This window comes from Argiope bruennichi, chromosome 2 (genome assembly GCF_947563725.1).
Source record: "Argiope bruennichi chromosome 2, qqArgBrue1.1, whole genome shotgun sequence".
In the NCBI taxonomy this organism is placed as follows: Eukaryota; Metazoa; Arthropoda; class Arachnida; order Araneae; family Araneidae; genus Argiope; species Argiope bruennichi.
Genome location: NC_079152.1, coordinates 40,678,900 through 40,703,833, shown reverse-complemented (window position 1 = coordinate 40,703,833; position 24,934 = coordinate 40,678,900). Strand labels below are relative to the sequence as shown.

General features: G+C 25.2%; 1 protein-coding gene across 1 annotated transcript in view; it reads right to left on the bottom strand.

The window, feature by feature from the left end:
- The window catches only part of LOC129962173 (inactive dipeptidyl peptidase 10-like), a gene marked incomplete at its 5' end in the record, with an annotated part of 691,141 nt that extends 668,579 nt beyond the window's left edge, over positions 1–22,562 (bottom strand). The window contains one exon of the mRNA XM_056075911.1: positions 22,422–22,562. Coding sequence (XP_055931886.1) covers positions 22,422–22,562 — 141 coding nt within the window. The remainder of the gene's footprint in view (positions 1–22,421) is intronic.
- Between the last annotated feature and the right edge of the window lie 2,372 nt (positions 22,563–24,934).

Here is a 24,934-nt window from a genome sequence, read left to right as displayed (position 1 = left end):
TTTTTAGAAATGAAATACAGATTGTTTATTCAGATTAATACAAATTAATACATATTAATCTATTACTTTTACAGATTACTACATATTAATTTATTACTGATGGAAAATGTTTGATGGTAACGTATAACGTATTGATGGAATGCTGCTACTAAAAATTAAACAAAAATAAATTTAGAAATATTTTGAAAGTTTTTTTTTTTTTTTTAAATTTAATATAAACAAAGTTGTTACTCCTTTGAAATGAATAAAATAAAAAGAGTAATGACAATTTAAATATACTTTTTAAATACTATTTAAATTTTTTGAAAGGTTAAAATGGTATTTTGGTATTTGAAAAGGTATTTTGCAATGAAAGGTTGAAAATAGAAAAAATAAAATACGATGTTTGAAAAAAGGTTTTAATTTATGTTAAAATACAACAAGCCCGTTTCCGAATACTTCGCAAATAATGAAATTACCGTAATGATTTGGATCGAATCGTAACAATTCATTTTTTAATTTGAATTATTATATTAAATTAATTTTAAATATTTTATTTAATTTACTTCAAAATGATTTTAATCGAAAAAAAAAACACATCAGCAAAAGCCCCCAAAGATAAATCTGGAGGTAATGCTTTGATGACAATTATTTTCTGTAGCAGAATGGAATATTAATTCTGAATATTTAATTCATTTTAATATATGAGTAATGTATTTTTCACCAAAGCACCATTTCGTTATCTCGAGGTCTGATACTACATATTCATCGTTTTGTTTCAGAATCAATTATATATGTAATTACGCTATGAAAAGAAATCTCGGAAAACAAAGATACATTGGAAATTTCAAAATTCTTCATTTTGAGAAATTGCAAATTATGAATTTGCATGTTTAAAAAATTTTACATGAAATTTATAGAAAAGATTCCATACTAATAATATATTTATATTAATAAAAATAAAAGATAAATACATTTTTAATTTGATATTTATGTCCAAGGAAATCATTTTATTTTCATACTGTGAGCGAGGTAAAAAGCAGCGATCAAAAATTATATGCTGAAAAATTAATAGCGATTTCAATTTCATTCATGGAATTTTTAGAAATGGCGTTTGATTTTTTTTGCTGTAAATTTTCATAATTTAATCCGTAATATATATATATTTAAATTAAGGAATATGTTTGATGAAATTATCTTTGCAGCACTAAGAATTGATTTGAAAAAAAATCTGCATAAATGATAAGAAATAAAAATGGTTTTCTAAAATAATAAGCTCCAAAACTGTGTAAAGATGTTTAAAAAAATTGCTCGATTTTTAAGTAGTCTACATCACAAGGCTTATTGAAAGAATGACAGCAAAATCTTTTATCTTCATAAACATTGTTTAAAATTGTATATATGAAATAGAAATAAATGTACAATTGTTATAGCTTTTTTTGAAAATTTGTTACTTTTATTTTTAAAACATAAAATTATAATCATTTTTCTCAATTTAGTGCATGATTATTTAAAAACTTAATTTACATACATTGAATTAATTTCTCCTACGCTTAATATGAACATAACATTTTGTTGCCTGTGCATAAATGATGATTATCATAATTTTTGCTAAAGGGAGTAATGATACAGAACAGCTAAAATCTGCTTATATTTTGTATCATATCTTATTTTCTTACTTATATAAACTAATATTTTTATAATTACTATATATATATACTATAATTTTACTACTTATATAAACTAATTTGAGCATATTTTTCAAGAGAATTATTAGTTTTCAGTGTTAGAGAAAAAATAGTCTCGCCTTATTCTTTCAGGAGCGTTTTATTAGGAAAAGCAAATATTTATTTTTCTATTCAAAACTGGTTCTGATAAGATATCTAAAAAGTTATTTAGCTATTAATCTATTCAAAATTTGATCTTTGTAGGTTAATGGATATATTATCGATAAAGTATATTTGGATTATGATTGTAATTACCACCAAATTATTGAAAGCTGCTCATGGCTCTGTTTGAGGACATTCCGCTGAGATGTAATTAATTAATACAAACAGGTAGAATGAGTCCTGCATTGGCAGATATGATACACAGTGATCGCCACAAGCTATCAATATCAATTATAGAACGATGCTAGTTGATATGATGTTGATAGACAAAATGATTTTCGAAAATCAATGGATCATTAACATCCATGTTACAGTTAACTGATAGAATAACTATTATTTCAATTAACTAAAGAGAAAATATTAGTATTTAAATATAGGAGCATTGTATTATTAAAGAGAATTGATTAAATGATATTTATTTTTCTACAAATCTATATATTTATATATGTTACCGTTAAAGTATATAATGCAGTTATTTCCTAGAATACCTAGTTTTTCCATGAAATAACTGATCGTGTCCGTTAAAGTGTGTAATATGTTATTAATCTGACACTTTAACTAGTTATTCTATGAAATAACTAGGTATTCTATAAATTAACTAATGAGAGACAGTTAAAGTTTAAAATAAACAATTTATCTAAAATGAAATTAAACTAATGATAGGCAATTAAAATGAAAAAGATGCAATTTATCTAATTTATGCAGCGTATAAATGGTATTTATGGAAACGTACCATAAAATCATTTGTTACAATAAGGATTACTAAAATGACACTTGTAATTACAAAGAACGTTATTTCTAAAACAAAAACATTTTTTTATTTCTAAAACAAACAAACAAAAGCATAAATGCAGTAGGGGTGGAAAGTAAATGTATTTGTCGTGCGAGATATATGATATAGATTATTTTACACTTTAACGGGCTGCAGATCGTTATTCTATGAAATAACTAGTTAAACCATGAAATACAAGACAGTTTTACACTTTAACGGACACGATCAGTTATTTCATGGAATAACTAGGTATTCTATGAAATAACTGCATTATATACTTTAACGGTAACATATATAAAACTAATGTATCTATCACAGAAATCACTCTTGTTATTACGGAATGACAGCGATAAAATATAAATATATGGATGAATGAAAATTACAACAAACTACTTTATTCAACATTTTTACATCTGCACTTAATTCTACACTTTGATAATTAAATAAGATTATTATATTATGAATGCTGCTCGTCGTGTATAATACTTCATCAGCTCAAAAATGTAAAAGAAATTAAGTATAAAACTTTAAACGGAAAGTTTTATAATGGAGAGTGATAATAAATAGGCTTAACCATAACTATGGACAATAGCTGTGACTTGCCTACTGGAAATGAATGACTTCCAATACTATTAATTTCCCAAAAAGTGTTTTTGCATTATTTTAAAACTTAAAAAATATATATATTTTTAATTTTATCGATTTTATTCTACAAGGGTTATATTTTACTTTTAAAAAATTCTTCAAGTTTATTTACAAGGTTACGATGCCTTTAATATTAGGTTTGGATTTGGTTTATTTTGCTTTGTAAAAAGCATTTAAAGTGTAATGATCATTTCAGTTGCTTTTTCAATATTGTAAAATCCATACTTATCCCTCAAAATATTCAACCACCTGCTTTTGCTAATTTTAAAAGTACAATTAAAAAATACGCTTTTTATTATTAATTCCGAAATAGGATTTTCATTTCCGCCGATATTTCATAATACATACACTTTTAATTTGAGCCTACAATAATTTGTTGCAGAATGATTCAGTTAAAGTCCTATTTTTAAATCATATCAAATTAGCTGAGAGTTTAAAAGATGCATTCCATATTAATAATTTAATAACCCCAAAAATGAACATTCTTGGAAAACAAACTGGTCTCTAAAGGCGGCTAGTTTCTTTAATTTTGACTAATCTCTTTGGTTTCTTCTTTGGTAAGACTTTTAATCACAGCATTCAACTAAGTAAACTTTTTTCAGAAATGTCTTAACGAAACAAACTTATTAATTAAACTACTATTTTACTTTTTGTTAAACAAGATTGAAAAATTGGATTCATTGGGAAATTCCTTTTCCAGATTTTGATGAAAATGTATGATTTAGATCTCCCTAATCTTTGATAAGTCTTTCTGGATTTTATTTTTACGTTAATGTATATATTAATATTATAAACTGCAACTAAAGGAACGATGGAATAATTATATTTATGCTTTAGTTTTTTTAATGACATTTGTAAAGTTGCTTAAACTTTTGGGCCAATTCCTTTAATGAAATGATGCTTCAATTTTCTGTATATATAGCCACAATAACCGAGATATAAACAAGAGCTTAATCAATGAAAAACGATTCATACCATTATATCAAAATTGTAATTTTAGACTATATATTTTAAAAATGAATTATTCGGATATCAATGTATCCATGTGTTTGCAAACACAATAACTTAGAATTGCAGTGTACTATACTATTGGAATAGATAGCTTGCAGGTAAATGTGTCGCAAGTTGTTGCTAAACAATTCCAAATAAACTGTCAACTTAAGAGAATATCAAATGTAGAACATTTTCATTTTCTTTACTCACTTGATAACGATCATAGTTCTATTCCCATAATAATGGCAATCATAACGATGTATTATCGGTATCAATCGATATATTATCGTTTTCATAACAATCATAATTCTAAATCATTCCAAATATATACTGTCAACATATAAGAGACAAATCAAGTGTAGAACATTTTCAACTTCTTTACTTACATGATAATGTTCACAATTTCATTCCGATAAGAATGAGGATTATAACGATATATTATCAGAACTGATCGATATATTATCGTTTTCATAACGAACATAATCTTAAATCATTCCAAATAAACTTTCAACATATAAGAGAAAAATCAAGTGTTGAACATTCTCAACTTCTTTACTTACATGATAACGATCATAATTTTCAGAAGGAGATGGTAGAACGTTTCATTGGTATCCGAATAACAACAATACATGTTTAAAAATCGATTCTAATAAATTTTCATATTTTTTGTGGGTCTGATGCAATTTACTTCAACCATTATAGGCCAAAGTATTCAAGTGTGTGTGGTCTCATATTTAGTAGATGAGTGTGACATATCAAGTTTCATATTTATTATTTCATTTAGGCATAATATTTCACACTAATATTCTAACCATCATTCGTTTGGTTTATCTCAAACAATCTTTTCATAAAAATTGTAAATAATAGTAGAATGTAAAGATTAATTTATTAATTAAATAAATTTAATTTATAAACTAATTATGCTTAATTGATTATTAAACTTAATTATGCTTAATTGATTATTAAACTTAATTATGCTTAATTGATAAAAGGAAGAGTGTATAGATTGATTATAAGTTATTTCATTTTTGAAAAAATTATTTTACATAGGAATGAAATAAAGCGTTATAGGGAAATAAGAGTTAAAATGCGAAATCTGAAAATCGTTACTTTTTAAACATAATGTATTGTCTTTTTTTCTGTGAATATTTTCAACGATAATCGATTATTTTTCATTTTTAATTATGATTAACTATCTCATCTTTCCTTTTTGCAACATCGAATAAAAATATTTAATCCATTGAATGGTTTACATTTTGATTAATGACTTGTCTTAAACCATTTAGTATAATCAATAAATATTTGTTTAAAGTGTGTGTCATATTCATCTGCGTATTCAAGATGTTTCTTTAAAATATTTTTATCACCCCGTGCATCTATTCTTTGCTATTATATTATTCTTCAGTTCTTATGTGAGCCTAGATTTTCGAAAATGCCTTCACAGTGAAAGTGTCTCCATCATTCTTCATTAATTTCATCTTAAAAAATGCTTCTTTTTTTGTCTTTTTTTTTATTATTCCTTTAGCAAGAAATAATTATTTTAATTTAATTGCTTTCAATACAAAATTTTCTTTTGTTTCATGAAAGGTAGTATAAAATAATAGCAACATTATTTTCATCATTTATTCCGACTATTATGAAGAATTAGATGCAGATTATAAAGCAAATAGTATAGACTCTATTATTAAATTAAATTTATAATTCATTATTCTCGAGACGCAGCAAACGAGCGTATTTCGAGAAAATATATTTACATGGAAATCTGTGCAGGATAAATATTAATATCGTACATTATATTTTGACACAGAAACTGTGAATGTGTTTTGAATAACTTTTACAAGAATAATTAAACGATTCTTCAAATTTTAGATAATTTACATAAATATATTTATTAATTACTACCAGAGGTTTTATTATAATAAATGAATATTGGGAGAACACTCAACACTTTCGTATATTTCTACAAATAATTTCCTTTACAGATTTACCCTATACAAATATAAAATGCTGTGTAAGTGATATAATTAACAATTGTTCTAATCTTGTTTAAAGCATTAACGACATGCAAAATCCTAATGTTTTGCGTGGTACATATAAATGAATTGCTTTATCTCCATTATCAGGATTTTTAATTTAATTAATCATGCATTACTGCTTGCTAAGAATAAATATATGTAATAAATTGAATTAATTCGCACTTTTGATATTACTTTATTTCTCACCACTTCAATTTAAAGATAAAAACATTTCGCTTATAAATTTTGAAAATGCTTGGTTTTACCAACTCTTCATATGCCTTAATTACTGTATATTTAAATAAATAAAGTTATTCTCCAATATACAGTGAAATGCACTGGTCTAAAATACTTGTGGAGTTAAACAATTTTTTCTGGAAAATTTCTGTTTTAAATGGGCCAAAACCTATAACCCATTCTTACTGTATCTCTTTACTATCAATACATATATAGATAACACACTACTTGAGTTACCATCATGGAAATATAATACATACATTCAAAATTTTTACTAAAATTAAATTTGAACCTCGAGGCTAAGTAGAAAATAGAAGTTACGATTCGACTCAATAAATTCCTCTGATTAGATTACGTGCATGTATATCTGAAACGTTTGGGAGAATGTTTTGAATATGTAACATCTTCCTGACTGTTGGAAGAACGTCTTATTTTAAAAATAAGGTGACTTGTTAGAGGGTACTTACATTACATTTGAAATTAAAGTGAATGGAAGTTTTATGCTTCTTCTTAAAAAAATGATATTTTATCTGTGACGTTGCAGTATTATTAATTGCCAATATGCTTTACAAATCTTTCATTTAAAAGTCTGTGTTTGTAGTGTTTTTCCTTGCTTAGTTTTTGAAACGATGTTACGCATGAATATATCCTATAAAATATCAAATTCAAAATGTACTTTTCTATCTGATCGAAAGTTACTTTAGAGGAAATTAAATCCTAAGACATTAACTTGATTTATTTGATAACGTACATTGAGCAAAAATTTGCAATCAAATCTGATTAATTATTTTTAAAAAAAGACTAAAAATGTATTTTTATAAATGCGATAGAACCAAATTTATAAAAGAATATTTTGAATTAAACAAAATAAAGCAAAACATAATGAAGCAATAAAAGAAATATTTTCAATTCTAAAAGAAAATTATCTAACCCACATTACTGGAGCCTTTGTTAGATTAAATATACTAAATCTGAAAGTTTTAAATGATTTCTTATGAAAGAATTTTACGATGTTTAATGATTAAATTTAAAATATATTTAAAATACGATCGTAAAAGCGATTTCTGTTTGAGAGCGAACATGAAACAAATTAATTCATAACAAGATCAATGTTCATTGAAAAGGATTATGAAAATAAAAGAAGCGACAATAATAAGGAGATTAGTGAAGTTTGCAAATAAAAAAAAATAATCAATCGATTTGAATCTTTCAAAATTCAGTAAGCTCTGAGATTAAGAGAGATCTGTTCTACAAATGTTCGAAGAAAGCAAATGAGATTATGAAGTAATATTATCTTTTCAACGAATTTGAAGAAAAATTGTTAATATTTCTGAAGTAATAAGACAAGATTTTAAAAGGATAATATTTCATATTTGTGATCAAATTGATCCAGTAAAGTTATTAAATATGAGTAGAAAGTATTATAAGTTTGATTCCAAAATATTTCAATACTTTGTAAAATAACATTTTCAGTTGAAGGTAACATTCTAATAGAAAGTATATTCATAGTGATTATTACCGTCAATGGAAAAAAAAAGCACATTTTAAAATTTAAGCTCAACTTGATATTTTCTTTACATCAACTATAAGGGAGTGAATCTATTGGGTATTTTGGGATTTCATAACTGATTTATCATTAAATTTAAAAAAAAATTGCATTATAAAGAATTTTTAATGTATTAATATTTCTTATAATTTGTTGTTGATTAGGTAAATATATTTTATAGATTTTATTTGCCGAATGGAATATAGCCTCATTTACTTTTACAATATAAATATAAATAAAATGCCGTTATTTAAGGTGTAACCATATATAGTAAATTAAATGTTATTAAAAATGTTAATATTCTTACATGATGTTATATTACTATATAAATATTTGCAATTTTTTTTATAGAATTTTATCTTGGATTTTTTTTTTAATTTACAAGAAAATGACCAGTGTTTATGGAATTTCTATGAAAATTTCATCGTATTCTAAAAGAAAAAAAATTATAAAATTGCAGTGACTCTATGACACCATAAAGAACGAAAAAATTTCAAATTAGATGCTGTTTTTTTTGTTTGTTTAGTACTTTAATTTTTAGGATTTAAATTTTAAAATACACTTATTTTCTAAATGATTAATTATCTCCATAATTTCATGCGAGAGATTCCTTAAATAAGAAAACCATGCCATTTGTAGTTCCTTTTTCAGATAAACATTCACAAATTCGAAAGGGAATTCAGACATGACATTAAGATTATTTTCCCTTAACTAATTAATAGAATTCTACGTTTTTCATTTCCATTTACAAGAGTTTATAATCATTTGCATTTTGCAATTTGTATTTAAGTAATAGACATCTGAACCACAAATATTTGAAAAATAAATAAAAACAAAAAATAAAATAAAATAAAAATGTTCTAGAATTTCTTCGGCATCCATGTTTAATATATATTCATTTGATAGTTTAAATATCTTTAAAAATGCTTGACGTTTAAGAAAAAAGTACTTTATTGCTTAATTTTAAAATTTAAATTTTAAATGTCATCCAAAACAAAAATAGGACAAGTAAATTTATAAGATTTCAGCAATATTAGGGGAAAAAACGATAAAAAAAAAGGTTTAACTAATTTCTGAAAATAAAAATGTGCTTCAAATTACAAAAAATTAATTTGATTTTTTATTTCATTGATGCCTTTTTATTTACTAAATATAAAATTTTTCTGCCTCTGAACTGTACATTTAAATTGTCTACTTAAAGTAAAAAAAAGCACCTGAAGAAAATTGTTAAATTTATAAGCATTTAAAAATTTCCAAAAATAGACTGATTTTTTTAAACAGTTTTTTGCTTACAAATAACACGATATTTTTAGTATTATGTTTTATTTTTTAATTTATTTTACAATTTCAAAAACAACAAGAAATTTATCTGTATTATTCGAAGACCAATCGAATTAGTAATAATACCTGTTAGTGCATTTATTTGTCTTTTGTTTGTTGTAAAGAGGAAACTTACTTGACACCAACGCACTTGACATCTAGGTTTCGTTTTTAATATTTGAAATGATAGTTGAAAAGCCTTTTGATCATGATAAGAAACAACACTCTTTTCAATTAGGGTTCTTCGAAAAATTTAATTATTTTAAAATAACAGTTTGTTGACAACTTTGCGAAAGATATTTAAAGCAAATTCATGTTAAATAATATATATATATATATATATTCTTTAAAAATGTTTCTCCTAAATTTTATTAACTGTACAAAAAATTTGTTAGAACAAAAGTTTGAAAAAAAGCGAAATTTTTATCAAGAAAAAATGCACAAACATTTAATAAAGGTATCCACTTTCATAGATGAAAATATTCTTTATCACATTTTTACAAAAAGAAATTACTCAGAACGATCAGGAAGTATTCATTCAATATTTCTTTTTTTTTATTCTTTCCGAAATCCTTTTATTTTAATGTTTTTGATAATAAAAAAAGGAACAATAAAGAAGCATTTTTTTTAGTCATTACGCATTTAATGCATCAGCCTTCATTGTTTTATAAATATTTGATGTTTCGTATAAAAAAAGATTTTTTCATTCTTTAATTACAAATAAACAAATCGTTTTTGGGCAGAAAATGAATATTTCACATAAATTAAAATACAATTTTACTACAATTACACGAATTTGTTTAGTAAAAATATGAGTCTCTGCTTTCAGCTTTAGGCAAAAAAAAATGTGTAATTTAATATTTTATAATAAATTCTTCCTTTAAACTATTTTTAAAAAATTCTAATTCCTTTTATAGGATGTAAAGTCAGAAAAATTTCTGTTTAATTAAAACTATCATATATTTTTTATTCCAGTTAATAATTTACATTTTAATTCGAAATTCAGCATAATATTAAAGAACAACTTTATTTGTTTATATTTCTCTGATATAAGATACATAAAATATATACTCTAATCGTTATCAAATTTAATACAAAATCAATCTGAAAACAAAGCTGAAATGTTAGTAAAACGGCTTACATATTCATTAAAAATCTCACCAGTGAATTTTATATTAGATAATCATGATATAAGCTCTATCCAGTAAAGCTTTATAAACTTAAAAGGGATATCATCGGATATCCCATGAAATGAGTCACTTTAGGTTAGATTATTTATAGTAGATTCGCATATCAGAGGGTTATGTGTGTTTGGTTGCTTATTAACGACATACCGGAACAGAAAATTTGGACATTGAACATTATGAAATCTGCTTCGTGTACTCCTAGTAATCTCAAACCGACACCGGGAGTTTCATAATGTACGGTCAAATATCATATTTTAAGATTATGTTATCATTTTAATATTAATAGAAATTAAAGAAAATATGTAATTTACATAATATTACTTCTTATTATTCTGAAATACATTTTTAGAGATATGAAACAAAGGCATATTATTCAAATACAATCCAGAACAAAAGCAGATTAAATTCGACTTCATTGCTAATATTCATAAAATTAATTTTATTTGTTTCTTTTACTAATTATTCAGTAAAAACTTCAAAATTTGATCGTAATGCAAATGTCTTATTGTAGCTTTTTAAATAGTATAATTGTACAGCAATTCTCTAATTTCATTCTTAATATAGATAATTACATTTCAATATTAATTTTAATTTTTAAGTTTAATAACTTAAAAAAACTGTATGAGTTAACTAAATGGTGGTTAATTTAATGATTAGGATTTACTAGTAAAATAGTCATGTTAGACTATATTTTGCCATTATGACAGATGGAACGATTTATTTTAATTGCATTTTCTTGCCTGCTACGCATCTATTCATTAGGGTGTACCATGTGAAAAAGTATTATTTTTTAAAACTATATTACGCCATTAAGCCAGATGGAACGATTTATCTTATATTTTATAGCCTGATACGCATCTATTCATTAGGGTGTACCATGCAAAAAATCTTATTTTTAAAAAAAATTATATTACGCAATTAAGTATGATGGAACGAATTATCATATTTATAATTTCTAACCTGCCACACATCTATTCATTAAGGTGTACCATGTGAAAAAATATTATTTCTTTTAACTACATTACGTCATTATGCCAGATGGAACGATTTATATTAGTTATATTTTATAGCCTGCCTTTAAATTTGAAGTTGATTAAGTTTCGCCATTGTGGTCGCATATTTACCAGAATAAATTGATTAGATTCAGATAATCAGAATCGAATTGAAATTTGAAATTTTTGCTTAAAATGTCCATACAAACTTATAGAAAAAAAAGAAAACGTAAATAGAAAACAAGTTTTTGACGTATAAAAAAATATAAAAATTTGAATATTTGCTAACAATAAAATAATTATATCTGTGTCATGTGGAATTTAGATTTCTCAAATTAGTAATAAAATTATCAATTTTTTGTAACATAAAGGACAATTGCTGACAGTTTCATTTTCTTCTATTTTAAGAAAAACTACATCAAAATTAAATTTCTTTAGTAAAGTCATCCTATTTTTTAAAAATTTATTTAATTAAGCCAATTTCCAGGGCAACGGAAATAAAATTAAATAAAACGTAAAATTTAAGAGATTAGAAAAGTTTTTAAATATGAATCATATATAATGATATATCATAAGCATTCAGAATAAGGATTATATAATAAAATACAAAGCTAAATTTTAATAGTACAAAAACATAACATTTTGAATGTTAATGAATTGTAAAAAAGTTATATTTGTCTTGTAACGTCTATATTTCCCAAAATATACATTCTTAATTTTCTTTAGCAAATATGTATTTTTTTTAAATTTTTCATTCATGCATCGGATATAATAATCTTCTATTTATATTCAAACTTTTTTAAACAGCGGAAAATTCAGTTCAAGAAGTGAAAAACAACTACACGCAGTTTTAAATGATGTTTCTAACCCGGCTGTCAAGTGCTAGAAAATAGTATTATTTTTGAATATGGTACCAAAACTACGTTTCCAAGATAGCAAGACCGCATTTAGCGAGTTCTTTTTTATAGCATTTAAATATGGTAATACCATAAAATACGTCAGCAGTAATCGATGAACGGAGGTTTTTTTTTTAATTTGCCAAAGGGTGAAAGAAGGGTATTAGTTTAACTCTCACTTCAAGCATAAATGTATTTATTCTGATTTTCTAAATATGGAATAATAAATGGAGAAATTATGAGTAATATATCTCTCAAGATTTTCTGTTATATATTTTCTGTTGAAAAGTGAGATTTAATATATTTTGGACAAGTTACTCCAGAAAGCAGTTCCTGAAAGACTTTTCACAAATAATGCTAAGATTGAAGAACGGAAATTGCATTAATGAGAAAAGTATGGAAGATCTTGGTTGAAATAGAATAATGGAGTTACTATTTGATGAATTTAATTGCTTGAAAATGCTTTAAAATTTCCAATACAAGGAGTAGTTTTTTCAATCCATTGAAACGAATTTTGTTTGTTTGAAAATGCTTTAAAATTTCCAATACAAGCAGTAGTTTTTTCAATCCATTGAAACGAATTTTCTTTTAGGAAACGTATAGTTTTTCACTGTGATTCAGCTTCAGTGCGTACTAATAACAGTAAAAAAAATATTTATTACTTTTCATATATATTTTATTTTTAAGGAGCGAAACTTCTATGTGCTATAAACTATTCTCTTCCCCTGAAAATTCCTCTGAATTTTAATTATTATCCATTGCTACAAGTAAATTAATTATCCTTAATATTAGGAACGATGACAAAATTTAATGTTTGAAATTTAATAAGATTAGATTTTAAATATAGAACTCACATTGGAGTGTTAAATATTCTCGAATAAATAAATTTTAGCTTCAAAACAAATTTTTAATAGAATAAAATGTTAATTTCTTAATAATAATAAGTATAATATAATACCAGGTATAATAGTAGCATTTACTAATAAATTAATTCTTAAATAATCAGTTTTTACTTTTTTGAAATATAATTTATATATCTACTTATATTTTAATATTTTATTCCAAAGCACATGAAAACTAAAATTTAATTGAGTGAAAATTATTTTTTCTTGAGAATATTCGCATTTTTAATAGAATGTCTGATAAAACTCCTTTCAAATTATTTTTTCTGATATCCTGAGGGAAAATTCATAAATATTGGCGAACTGTAAAATTAGAATTTATCGACGTAGAGAATTTGAAATCTGAAATTAAATTCATTGTGATGGATTTAATTAAAAGCTTTTTTTATATGCTTCATTTAGCAGTTTTTATATTGAAAATTTTGTAATTATCCCCCTAGTGTTTAAATGTTTACAAACTTACTGAATATTTTTTAAAAAAACATACAGTGATTAATATTTTTACGTTCTTTTAAGGATATTTTATCATTTGAATTAACAAATTATAGAGAAATCAAAATATTCTAGTGAAAAAAAAATCGGAATCGAAGGTTTCAGAATGATTTCCACTGAAGAATATTGTTATTGACTGGTTTAACAAATATTAAATTTATTATAAGACATTATGAGAGTGGCATGAAAGTTTGAAGCAGGAATAGCATGTTCTGCTCAGTTAGTCTCCCCATTCTTTGACCGTATCTTATTTGCAAAGTCATCTGAAACACAATATTTTAAACTAAATAGTTATTTAGTAAAATCAGCGATTTACTATCTTCTTGATTAAATGTTAGGAAAACTCGTTCTCTCTTTAACGCATCAATGGAATTAAAATCATAAATATACTTTTTTCAGATATATGATACAATTTAAACACACTTTATGAAATTTATAATAAGTAATTATTCGCAATCATTTGCTATCTAAATATATGTAATAAATTTGATCATTTTGAGTAAACTTAATATTACTGAAGGAAGAAATCAATTTAAAAGACGGTAGAAAAAGATACATACGTGCAATGTGAAAGATTTGAATGTTTAAATTAGTGCATTTGTGAATTAAAATGATGAAAACATTCAATATTAAAACCGTGTATGTTAGAAAATGGCTATATCCGCAGAACTGTTCATACTAGCGACCTTTTTGTAAGGTCTTTCAAACTACACAGAATACTATAGGGCAGATTCTATGTTCACCCATCGTAAAGCATTGTTTAATTGTTCCGTTAATTTACAAAATGATTTTCCGTTTATTTTCATGCTTATATCTATTGTCATAATAGAAACTTAACATAAAATAAACAATAATTCGAATGTATAGAGTTGCAATCCCATAATTTATTGTACATCATTTGTTTAATTGAATTTCGAAACCTTTTTCTAAGTAGTTTTTATATCTATATGAGCCAATTCAAGATATAAAATTTTGTCATTTCCATGCATGCAGATTATTTTAAAAATCATTATTTTGTCCTTTGATTGTTGATTTGAGAAAACTGTAAAATATTAATTTCACAGCAATTCAATAATACTTTAATTTTTAAAACCACATAGTTACAAACTTGGCGACAAATCGTCAAATCGCGTCATTTTATTTGCAAAATTCGCTTAAACTTTCATTTAGATATTGAGCATCGATTCATTACTACTTTAATTAAGATTTCTTTAGACGCTCGAGAGTGATGAACTTGTAAGGAAAAGGATAACCGATTTTACGGATACAAAAAATTTATTAAAATCATCCATTCATATTATACATATAATGCAACCAAAACACTGACGATTCACAACACAACCGTAATGCTAATATAAATGAGTGTTCGTTTTCAGCTGGAAGAGTGTAGTTTAACTAAAAAAAATAATAATGGAGCTATATGAAGTAATTGAGTTAAGCTTAGTAACCTCATATCCCCATAAAAATAACTTATTTTGTATCTTAATAAACGAAGCTGAAATTATGTGTTTTCTCCGTATTAAATATCTCCAGAGACTTAACACAATTTATGCAATTTGTTCAAATTTATATAGTCTGACGTATATCTTGCCAAATTATACAAGAATTAATATTCCGAAATTTTAAAAGGGCTTCATAGCAAATAAGCTATTGTTTAACAAAAATAATTCTTCTTAGGATATTTTTTATTTAAAAAAAATCGATGAGTATATTTCTTAATCTTAATAAAATAAGCTGATTTAAAAAAAATCCATTTATTGAAAAATATTTGCCCCCTGTCAAAGAACTTTCTTACAACTTCTGAATTTCTACAATACAAGTGTTCGTTAATCTCTCTTAATTTAGTCTAAACATTGTTATCAATGCAAGTTTATTATTTGTTTCGTCTTTTATTCTGTTGAACTATAAGTTATACAACGAAAACTTTTGTCATTCAGGGATGCAGAGTATTTTATTATAGGATTTGTTATTAATTGATTATTTAATTAGCAATCATTTCATTTTATTCTGTATACTGAAAATGAATAAGCTACTTAAATGCCTATTTTGGCCATTTTATGCTGAGCACGAACGTATATCTTAATATCTTACTGCTTGCATCGCATACGTTTTGGTTATTCCTAGAATTCAGCAACTTACATATTCATGGAGAAATTAATGGAAGCATACACAATTCTTTGATACCTTTCATATATGTATTCATTCATTTATACAAAAAAAAATATATATACAATTCATGCAGTACTTGCTAGAATGGTCAAAGTTAAGAAAATATAGTTTTCTTTTAAGTTGCCTCAAATTAAAAAAAAAAAAAATCAACATGAAAATGATAAAATCTGCAGTCAGAATTTAGGACAGTGTGCTTTTAATATTCTATCAAATTAATTGAACATAAAACAATACGATACAAAGCAATACGCAGATTTCAACCACATAATCATTAAAAAGATCATTATAATGATGAATTGCACATACAAACTTCTTTAAGTTAGAAAAATGTATAAAAATTTAAGCGTAGCATTTTACCGATTTTATTTAAAAGAACAGGATTGCATAAGAAACATTTTAAAAGTAAATAAATGCCTTCATTAATTTAAACAGTAAATTATAGAACGATTTAAAAAGAAATTCAGAGTTAAATGCTGTAATTTTCTTTTTAATTTCAAAACCTATTATTATCTACAGTAAATACAAATCATCAAAATATCAACGTTACCAGATTCCTAGTCTCATGATACAGAACGTGCAATCATGTGATTTACTCTTAAGGAGATTTCAGAATATCTGATGATTTTTGTTGAAACAGAAAAAAGCAATTTTAGATCTATAATTGCTTTACTTAACACTGCTAAAATATAAGTATTGGACTAATCATTTCGAGATTTAGAAATATTTCTGAATACTTATATTACGAATAAAGGTTATTATTTCCATTCTTGAAAATTTTTCCTTCAACCTGAAGAAAAACTGTTAATTCCCTTATCACACAGATTGTCACGATAAATATGCATATTTGCAAAGCAATATATATATTTTTAATTTTACTATAACAATTAAGCAATAACAGCAAATATTTAGTATTAATACAGTCTTTTAATTGAGCAACGAGTGTCGATTTCAAAATGAAGACAATCCAGGAAAATGTTCTCGGCATATTTTATAATTCGTAATTAAAATAATTTGTCATTAGTTATTTAATTCCATTTTAAAAGAGAATAAAAAAGATTTATTTACAAATGCATAAAAAAAACGAATTTTCAAAATTATGCTACAAATTGTGACTTGTTATATGTAAGTGAAAAGCTCCATATAAATAAGTTATATTTCACCCGACGAATTTATACACAACAAATAAAGAAAAAGAGTAGCAATATAGCCACAATATGTTATTCATACAATATGAACTTAAACTAACATAACTATTTATGACGTTAATTAATAACTGAAAAATATATGAAAATATTTATATTATTTAGAAATGTAATTATTACACGTTTTCTTATTCCACATTATGATGGCGTGTCCCAAGAAGATGAATGCAATCTCTATAATTTTTGCGTCATAGTCAACTTACAAAACACGAGAACTTCATTAAAATTCAAATTTTATTCTACATTATGATGGCGTGTTCCAAGAAGTTGAACGCAATCTATATAACATTTGCGTCATAGTCAATTTACAAAACACGAGAACTTCATTAAAATTCAAATTTTATTCTACATTATGATGGCGTGTTCCAAGAAGTTGAACGCAATCTATATAACCTTTGCGCCATAGTCAACTTACAAAACACGAGAACTTCATTAAAATTCAAATTTTATTCTACATTATGATGGCATGTTCCAAGAAGTTGAACGCAATCTATATAACTTTTGTGTCATAGCCAACTTACAAAACACGAGAACTTCATTAAAATTCAAATTTTATTTCGTCGCCAATTCTTAGATTATAATTTTGCCTCACCATCAACATGGACAAAATGTATGTCCTTATCATAAATTTCTTGAAAGCGCTGACTGGTATTTGACATATTAGGAATAGATTTCATTAGCAACAGTGGTAAATGTACGATCATCTGATAAAGATACTACGCCCTTTTAAATTTGGAATTCAATGCTCATCGCTCAGAAGAAACCATCCTGGACGCAACGTCGTTTAGCAGAACAATAGGCAGCGTAATTAGACATTAAATGTGTACATAATATTATAGACATTGTTTCACGTCAAATTGGATCAATATTTTAAAAATAGTTGATCATTTCAAATGAAGCAAAAATAAGTTACAAAGTCTTAGAACTACTTGCAAGATATGTAATAAAGTATTCACATAATTGTTTAATCTGGAATAGTCATTCAATATTTCAGAAAGCAGACACTCGAAAAGTGATTCAGAACTCTCGGAATTCGAATCTTCCCTAAATGTATTCTCCCTCCGGCTCAGAAAATAACTCAAGAAAGCAGAAGAGTTTTCTCACTCGCATTTGAGTGCATAACTAATTTACTCGATTCATGCATTGATAAAATACTTCGATTAAAATCAAGCCAAGCACATGACGTGCAAATGAGAACACTTTTCGAAAGTGCCTCAATTCTAAAGAGAACAAAGGCACCTCAACATTATTCAGCTGTGAAAAATTCAATGATTGTAATATAAAACATTTCATTATCACTTCATGCATACAGACTGGAATTTCTCATTCAAAAGAATATGAGACGTGGTTAATAACTAGACGATTAAACAGTGAATTCTCCATTAATATATTCTATTTGTTTCTAGTATCTTACGTAATTTATATTGACCGCAAAAAAAAAGTCCGGTCCTGAACGTGATGCTATTTTTTTAATTTAATTTTCTGATGTAATGATGCGTATTTACTTATTACAAAAATCTTTCTTTTGATTATCGATTATTTATTTTAAATTCCATTTCTTTTTATTATTTATTATTTATTTTAATTCATTTTAAGTTCCATTTCTGTTTATTACAGATTATTTATTTTAATTCATTAAAAATCTCATTGGTAATTACAAACTAAAGATAGGGCGGTTTGAACTGATTGTGTAAAATAAAGCTATGAAACAATAATTCATAAAAACTTTTTTTATTTTCTGTAATTTTTATTTAAATAATTTTTTCGAGATATGCATGAAAACTTATGCGGAAAAACAAATGAAATTATTTCTAAAATTCTTTTTATTTTCGGATATAGTTTTTGTTACATTCAAACATTTTTTGCTTTAAATCCAAATGAAATTTTTTAAAAATCGAATGACTGTTGTGCTCTGAATTTATTAAACTCATTTATCTGCAATTGTGATATGAATTGATTTCAAATATTTAAAAAATATACAAAAAACGATTAAATAAAACTATTGAAACTTATTTCCTTTTTTATATTTAATATAATTTATTTTTTTAAATATTTTTTCATTTATTAATTTTGAGACAGTGAGTTCAATTAACACCAAAAGATTATCATACTTAATAAGAAGTTTTGAAGAAGCGTATTTTTTTGATACTGTTTCATAATAAATTAAGACAATTTAAAAAATTCTTCAAAGTCTATGTTCGTATTCCAAAAAAAATAGACAATAAAGGCAGAAATTCTGATTTAATTAATGATTTACTATAAAAAAAGGGGGGAAATGTTTATATATTTATTTTCTTTGATATAAAGAAAAAATTTAGTTTGAATAAAGACCATCGTTTCAAAACATTAACATACTTTATTTGAAACAGAAAAGTGGTAATCCTTATAAAATGCAAACAATTGATTAAACTATTCAATGAATAAATTAAATATTTTCAAAGTTATTAAGTTTTTTTGGCCATTGTATTTTTTATTCAACAATTAATTATGTTTAGGAACAGAAGATAAACAATAATTTATTATGAATCCTAATTTCAATAATTAATAAAAATTATAATGTTTAATTATTTATGATGCTATCACAAAATTTGAATTCAAAGGAGACGCGATGTAGATTTTTTTAAATTTTTTTTTGTATATTGAGTAAAGCAATGGACAATTAAAAAAATAAATAAAAATTAAACTAAAAATTAAATTATGCGCAAAATTAAAAAGATAAAATAATGCTAAAGATTATTCGAGATTTTATGAGAAGTTTCTCATTAGGTAAATATGTATATTATTTTTAAAATGATTTAAAGTATATAAATCCTAGTATCTATTTTTTTTTCGTTTCAGAATTTAATTTTTTAGTCTATAATTGCTTAGAAACATACTATTTTCTAGACATTTTGTTTATCACATAATTAACATTTAAATTGTAGCAAAGGAAAAATATAAAATATATTTTAAAAACAGAATATTGACTGTAAAAAAATAAAAGAAAGTATTTTTCCACCTTTTATGCTATTGGGAAGCAAGATCTGTTACCTAATTCGACCTTTCTATCCAGTAGAATTTACCTTCTTATCATTTCCAATATTTTACAGTTTTTAATTAAGATGGAATATACGAATACATATGAAAATTTTTTATCTGCAGCGTTATTACAAATCTCAAGGAATAGCTAAGATGAGTAAAGATTATATATATATATTCACATTTTAATTTCTAGACGCGTGCTTAGAAAGAATGTACTAAAGTTCTAACTGGTTCCTAATTAGAGAACGAATAGGTGCAAACAGTAATCGCTTTTATAAGCAGAACCGCAGTGATCTAACTAACATTTAATTTATCTCTCTATTGATTATGAAATAAATAAATTTAATTTGTTTCAAGATTTAAACTAGTTTCGAGCGAAATTATAAACGAGGCAATAGCTCCCAGATTTCGAAAAAGAAGAAAATGAGGGTGAAGAACATTAGAACTATTATAACAACGAGGCAGTGCCACGAAGTCAGCAGTTATTGAAATGAGAATGCGATAAAAAAATGTGATAAAAATATTTAATCAAGTATGGAAATATTCCGTCATGAATTCACTTTAAAAATTATTAACAAGAAACCCGTTTTAAATAGTCTTTTGTATTTCCAGGAATCTGAAGCAAAATTCAAAAAAAAAAAAAAAATCGAATAAATCGAATATTACGGCACTTTTATTATAGAAATAAAAATAATATCCCATTAACATCGGTAACCAAAAGAGAGATTAGAATGATTTAGATAACTCATTTAATCGCTAATTTTTTATTTTTTTATTTTAACATCAGATTACAATTTTGATGCTTTCGTAGAATAATTAGAAACGAGGAACTTACCAGAATAAAAAACTATTCAATACTTCTACTAAGCCAAAATTTCTATTTAAGCGATATCCATATAAAAATTTAAACAAATATAATTCTTGCGTTCTTTAATTTAATTGGCCTGCTTGAGAAATTCAATCATTCACTTCACTTATTACAACAGATTTGGATCATAAAAATGTTATTTTATTTTAATGAAAACCTCACTGATAATTAAATGGCAGAAATATTCTCAAAATATTGCAAAATGAAATTTTATGAAAAGTATTTCTTTTTCTTGACAATCGAGTATTTTGTATATGGAATAAATCTTGAAATCTTTAAATCAATTGTTACATTAGAATTTACCAAGCATTTTTTATCGTTACAATAAACGGCTTCATATATTAATAAGAAACAACTAATTTTTCACGTCATTAAAATTTTAAAAGGTATTGAATAAAACTTAATTTCAGAGCCTATATCCATTCACTTCTTTTTGTGTGAAAGTGATGCAGGAAAGCAATGTTTCAAACTTTTAAAGTGTAACCTAATTTGTTTTCACATTCAGTCATAGAAAAATCACTTTTACGAATCAAATTTATTAAACGTTGTTTAATTAATCAACTATTTCTGGGTAACATTTGCTATAAAATAATTACTACATATTTAAATAAGTTTTATTTGGTATGACAAGAGTGAAGTGGTTAAAAACAAAATAGTTAAAAATTTAAAAATAAAATGTGATAAAAATTATACATTTTTCTGGAGTGTAATTGCTTTCATCTTCGTGAAGTCAAGAATTCTTGCTCTTGAGAATAACGAATCAGAGCCCATTTAATCTATGTCCTCATATTTATATATTGTAATTTAATGGAACTTAAAATTCGCAATAGTTTTCAAGAATAAGTTTAAACAAAGAAAGTTAATTGAAAAAAAAATCTAAATATATAATGTGTGAAATAGTTTTCCAGAAATATAACTTTAAAAAATATAGAAAAATATTTTAAAAACCATTTTTTTTAAAAATTTTGAATCGCAACACCACAAAAAGCATTTTTTAAAAAAGGCGTAATATACTGCATTTTCAAGTACTTACAAATGTTTATATTTAAAAATAATCTTCCACTGAAAAAAACTTATATATATATATATTTAGTTTAAAAATAGATTGCTACGTTTTGCAATGAAAAGAGAAAAAGAAATTGAAAAAAAAAGGCGAAGATTCTCATTTTTTTTATCTTTAAAAAAAATGGTGCACACAAACGCGGCAACAAATGTTCATTCATTTCTTCCGATCAATAGCAATGGATAAAAAGGAGTAAAGAAAGGAAAGAAAACAGGAAAAAAATATGTACTCGCCTTTTTTTCGATTGTGGAATCGATATCTTCTATTTGATTGCCACATGTTTCAGTGGACGAAACCTTGATTGCCTCCTCTCCACTGGTTAGCTCCAGAACGACGATTTTCCCCGATTTCTCAATTTTGGAAACTTTTCTTTTTCACCACTCTACACTTGAAAAATTCCTTTTGACGGAAAAACAAAACGTTATTTTTTCCCAAACACTTGTTTCAACTTTTTTCTTAGAACTGCATAGTTCCAATTATGCAAAGAGCAATCAAGGATGGGAACCTACGCGATCGTATGGTGACCCGGCGATGCCGAGACTTTTAAATCCACAGGTTTCACTCCCCCTTTTTGGAGTTGACGCGAAGGTAACCACAAGCGCCCGATCAGTGCGTTAGCTCCTGTAAGGCTGGCATAAGCGCCAGAACTAAGGCAGACGAATTTCGTCGACTGGCGCCGTTAATCGACGTATAAGATGCCGCGTGCTGCCATCTATGGGTTACTTTAGACAAGAGATTTATCAACGAAAGAAAAAAACTTTCAGATTCCATTACTTTTTCTTACTTAGATTTTTAGTGCAATGTTACAAGATAAAATTAGGTCAAAAGTTAATTTTAAAAAGCATGTCAAGTGACTACTTTGAAAATACTGGAAAGTTAACAGGCATGCAAAATGCGTTATGTTAAAAAATTGAAATTAATCTTCATTTATGATATTAGTGAAAAAGTTCGAAGTGGTTTAAAAATATTTGCTAACCATAACAATACTAGGGAGTTCGCAATATTAAATGTATAATGCATGCATTATTCTTATTTATTTCACATATTCATTTTTTTACATTATTAATTCTATATTTAAATTTATGTTCTAAATTTGAATTAAAGACTGTATGATCCTTGCTCAATATTGTCTTACATTCCCCGTTTCATCTACATATTTATCGTAACAGTTACAAATGTAACATATCTGTCTACTCTAACTAAAAATTACAATAGCATTGTAATATATACCGATAATATTTTTTAATTTTTATCAAAATTAGACAAAAAAAATTCAAATTCGAAAACCTAATTTTTGTATTTAAAAGTAAATTATAAAAGTTAGAATTTTACTGTCATTTTATATAAAAGTTATACATTTTTCTAAGATAATATACTATGAAATTATTGAAAATTTTTTTTCTCAATATATTAGAATCTATATAATTTTCTCAGAGATTGTATTTTTTAAATTAAATCTATAAAAAAAGATTTTGAGAAACCTTTCTTAGCACGCAATTCCAATGCAAGAGAAACTTTTTTTGTCGAATTTCATAGCTGTAGATAGAATATTCGGTTCTTTAGATAGGTTTAGACCAATTTTGCGATGTACATGACGTATGATTTAAAACGCAGTTTACTGTCAACTTATAAATATGGTTAATTGAAAATAATATTAAACTATTCATAACAAATTTTATTTTTCCTGGAATGAAATCAAAACTTACAGTCAATTAAGTCTTCGTATTAGCTCGCATTAGCACAGCTATCCGGATATAGAATAGAAAGACTAAATAACATAAATGAAAATCTGGAAATTGTTGCTAACATTGTGTAGATTTAAAATAAATTGTCGTTATAGGAAGTAGGTTGAGTTTCGTAAATACTGAAGCGTTGTAAATGTCCAGAAATTATAAGCCAAGATCTAATGAATGTGATCAGTTATGTGTCAATAGTTTCATCAAGCCGTATTCTTGATGGATCTATAAAGGAACGTTGTATGAAGCTAAGATCATGAGCTAGCGAATTCAACACTTTATAATCAGAACATAGTATTCATGAGATAATCCAATTTTTATAGCTGGATTTACGATTTTGTTCCAGTTCATCTGATAATATCTTAATCCACAACTCCTTAATTTACACTCTTTGTTTGTAAATACGGTTTATGCGTGATATTATTTTCAACTATTTTTTAGATCGCATGCTATTTTTTTTTTATTTACTATAATTTTAAATATTTGATTTTCGTAATTGAATAAAAATATTTTTAAACAGTTTATTTTATTACCACACTGTTGATCCACAAATTGTTTGAAAATCATTATTGGCATCAAAGTTGCTCTTTTAAAGTGTCCTCGGAAATTTAAAAAAAAAAAAAAAAAAAAAAAAAAAAAAAAAAAAAAAAACTTTTAGCAGAAAAATCATTTTAAATTTATAAAGAAAATTCTTCCGTCACATTAACATTAAAACAATTTTGAATTATATAATAGTATATAAAATAAAATAAGTACAAAAAAATTTCCACAAACTGAATAAATGCGACTTTCGAAGAGACTCTAAGATCGGAATCAAGTTTTGTGATCTTGGGCAACATATTTTTTTTTATCCTTGTTGTATAAACTCCTTGTATGCCAACAAGTATGCCACAAGACTTACAAACTTAAGGCAGTGCACAATTGATAGTAGAATAAATTTCAAATATAAGGACTCCGGCACAAATGCAAAGAAAATTGGGGGAAACACGAAAATACGCAAAAGCAAACAA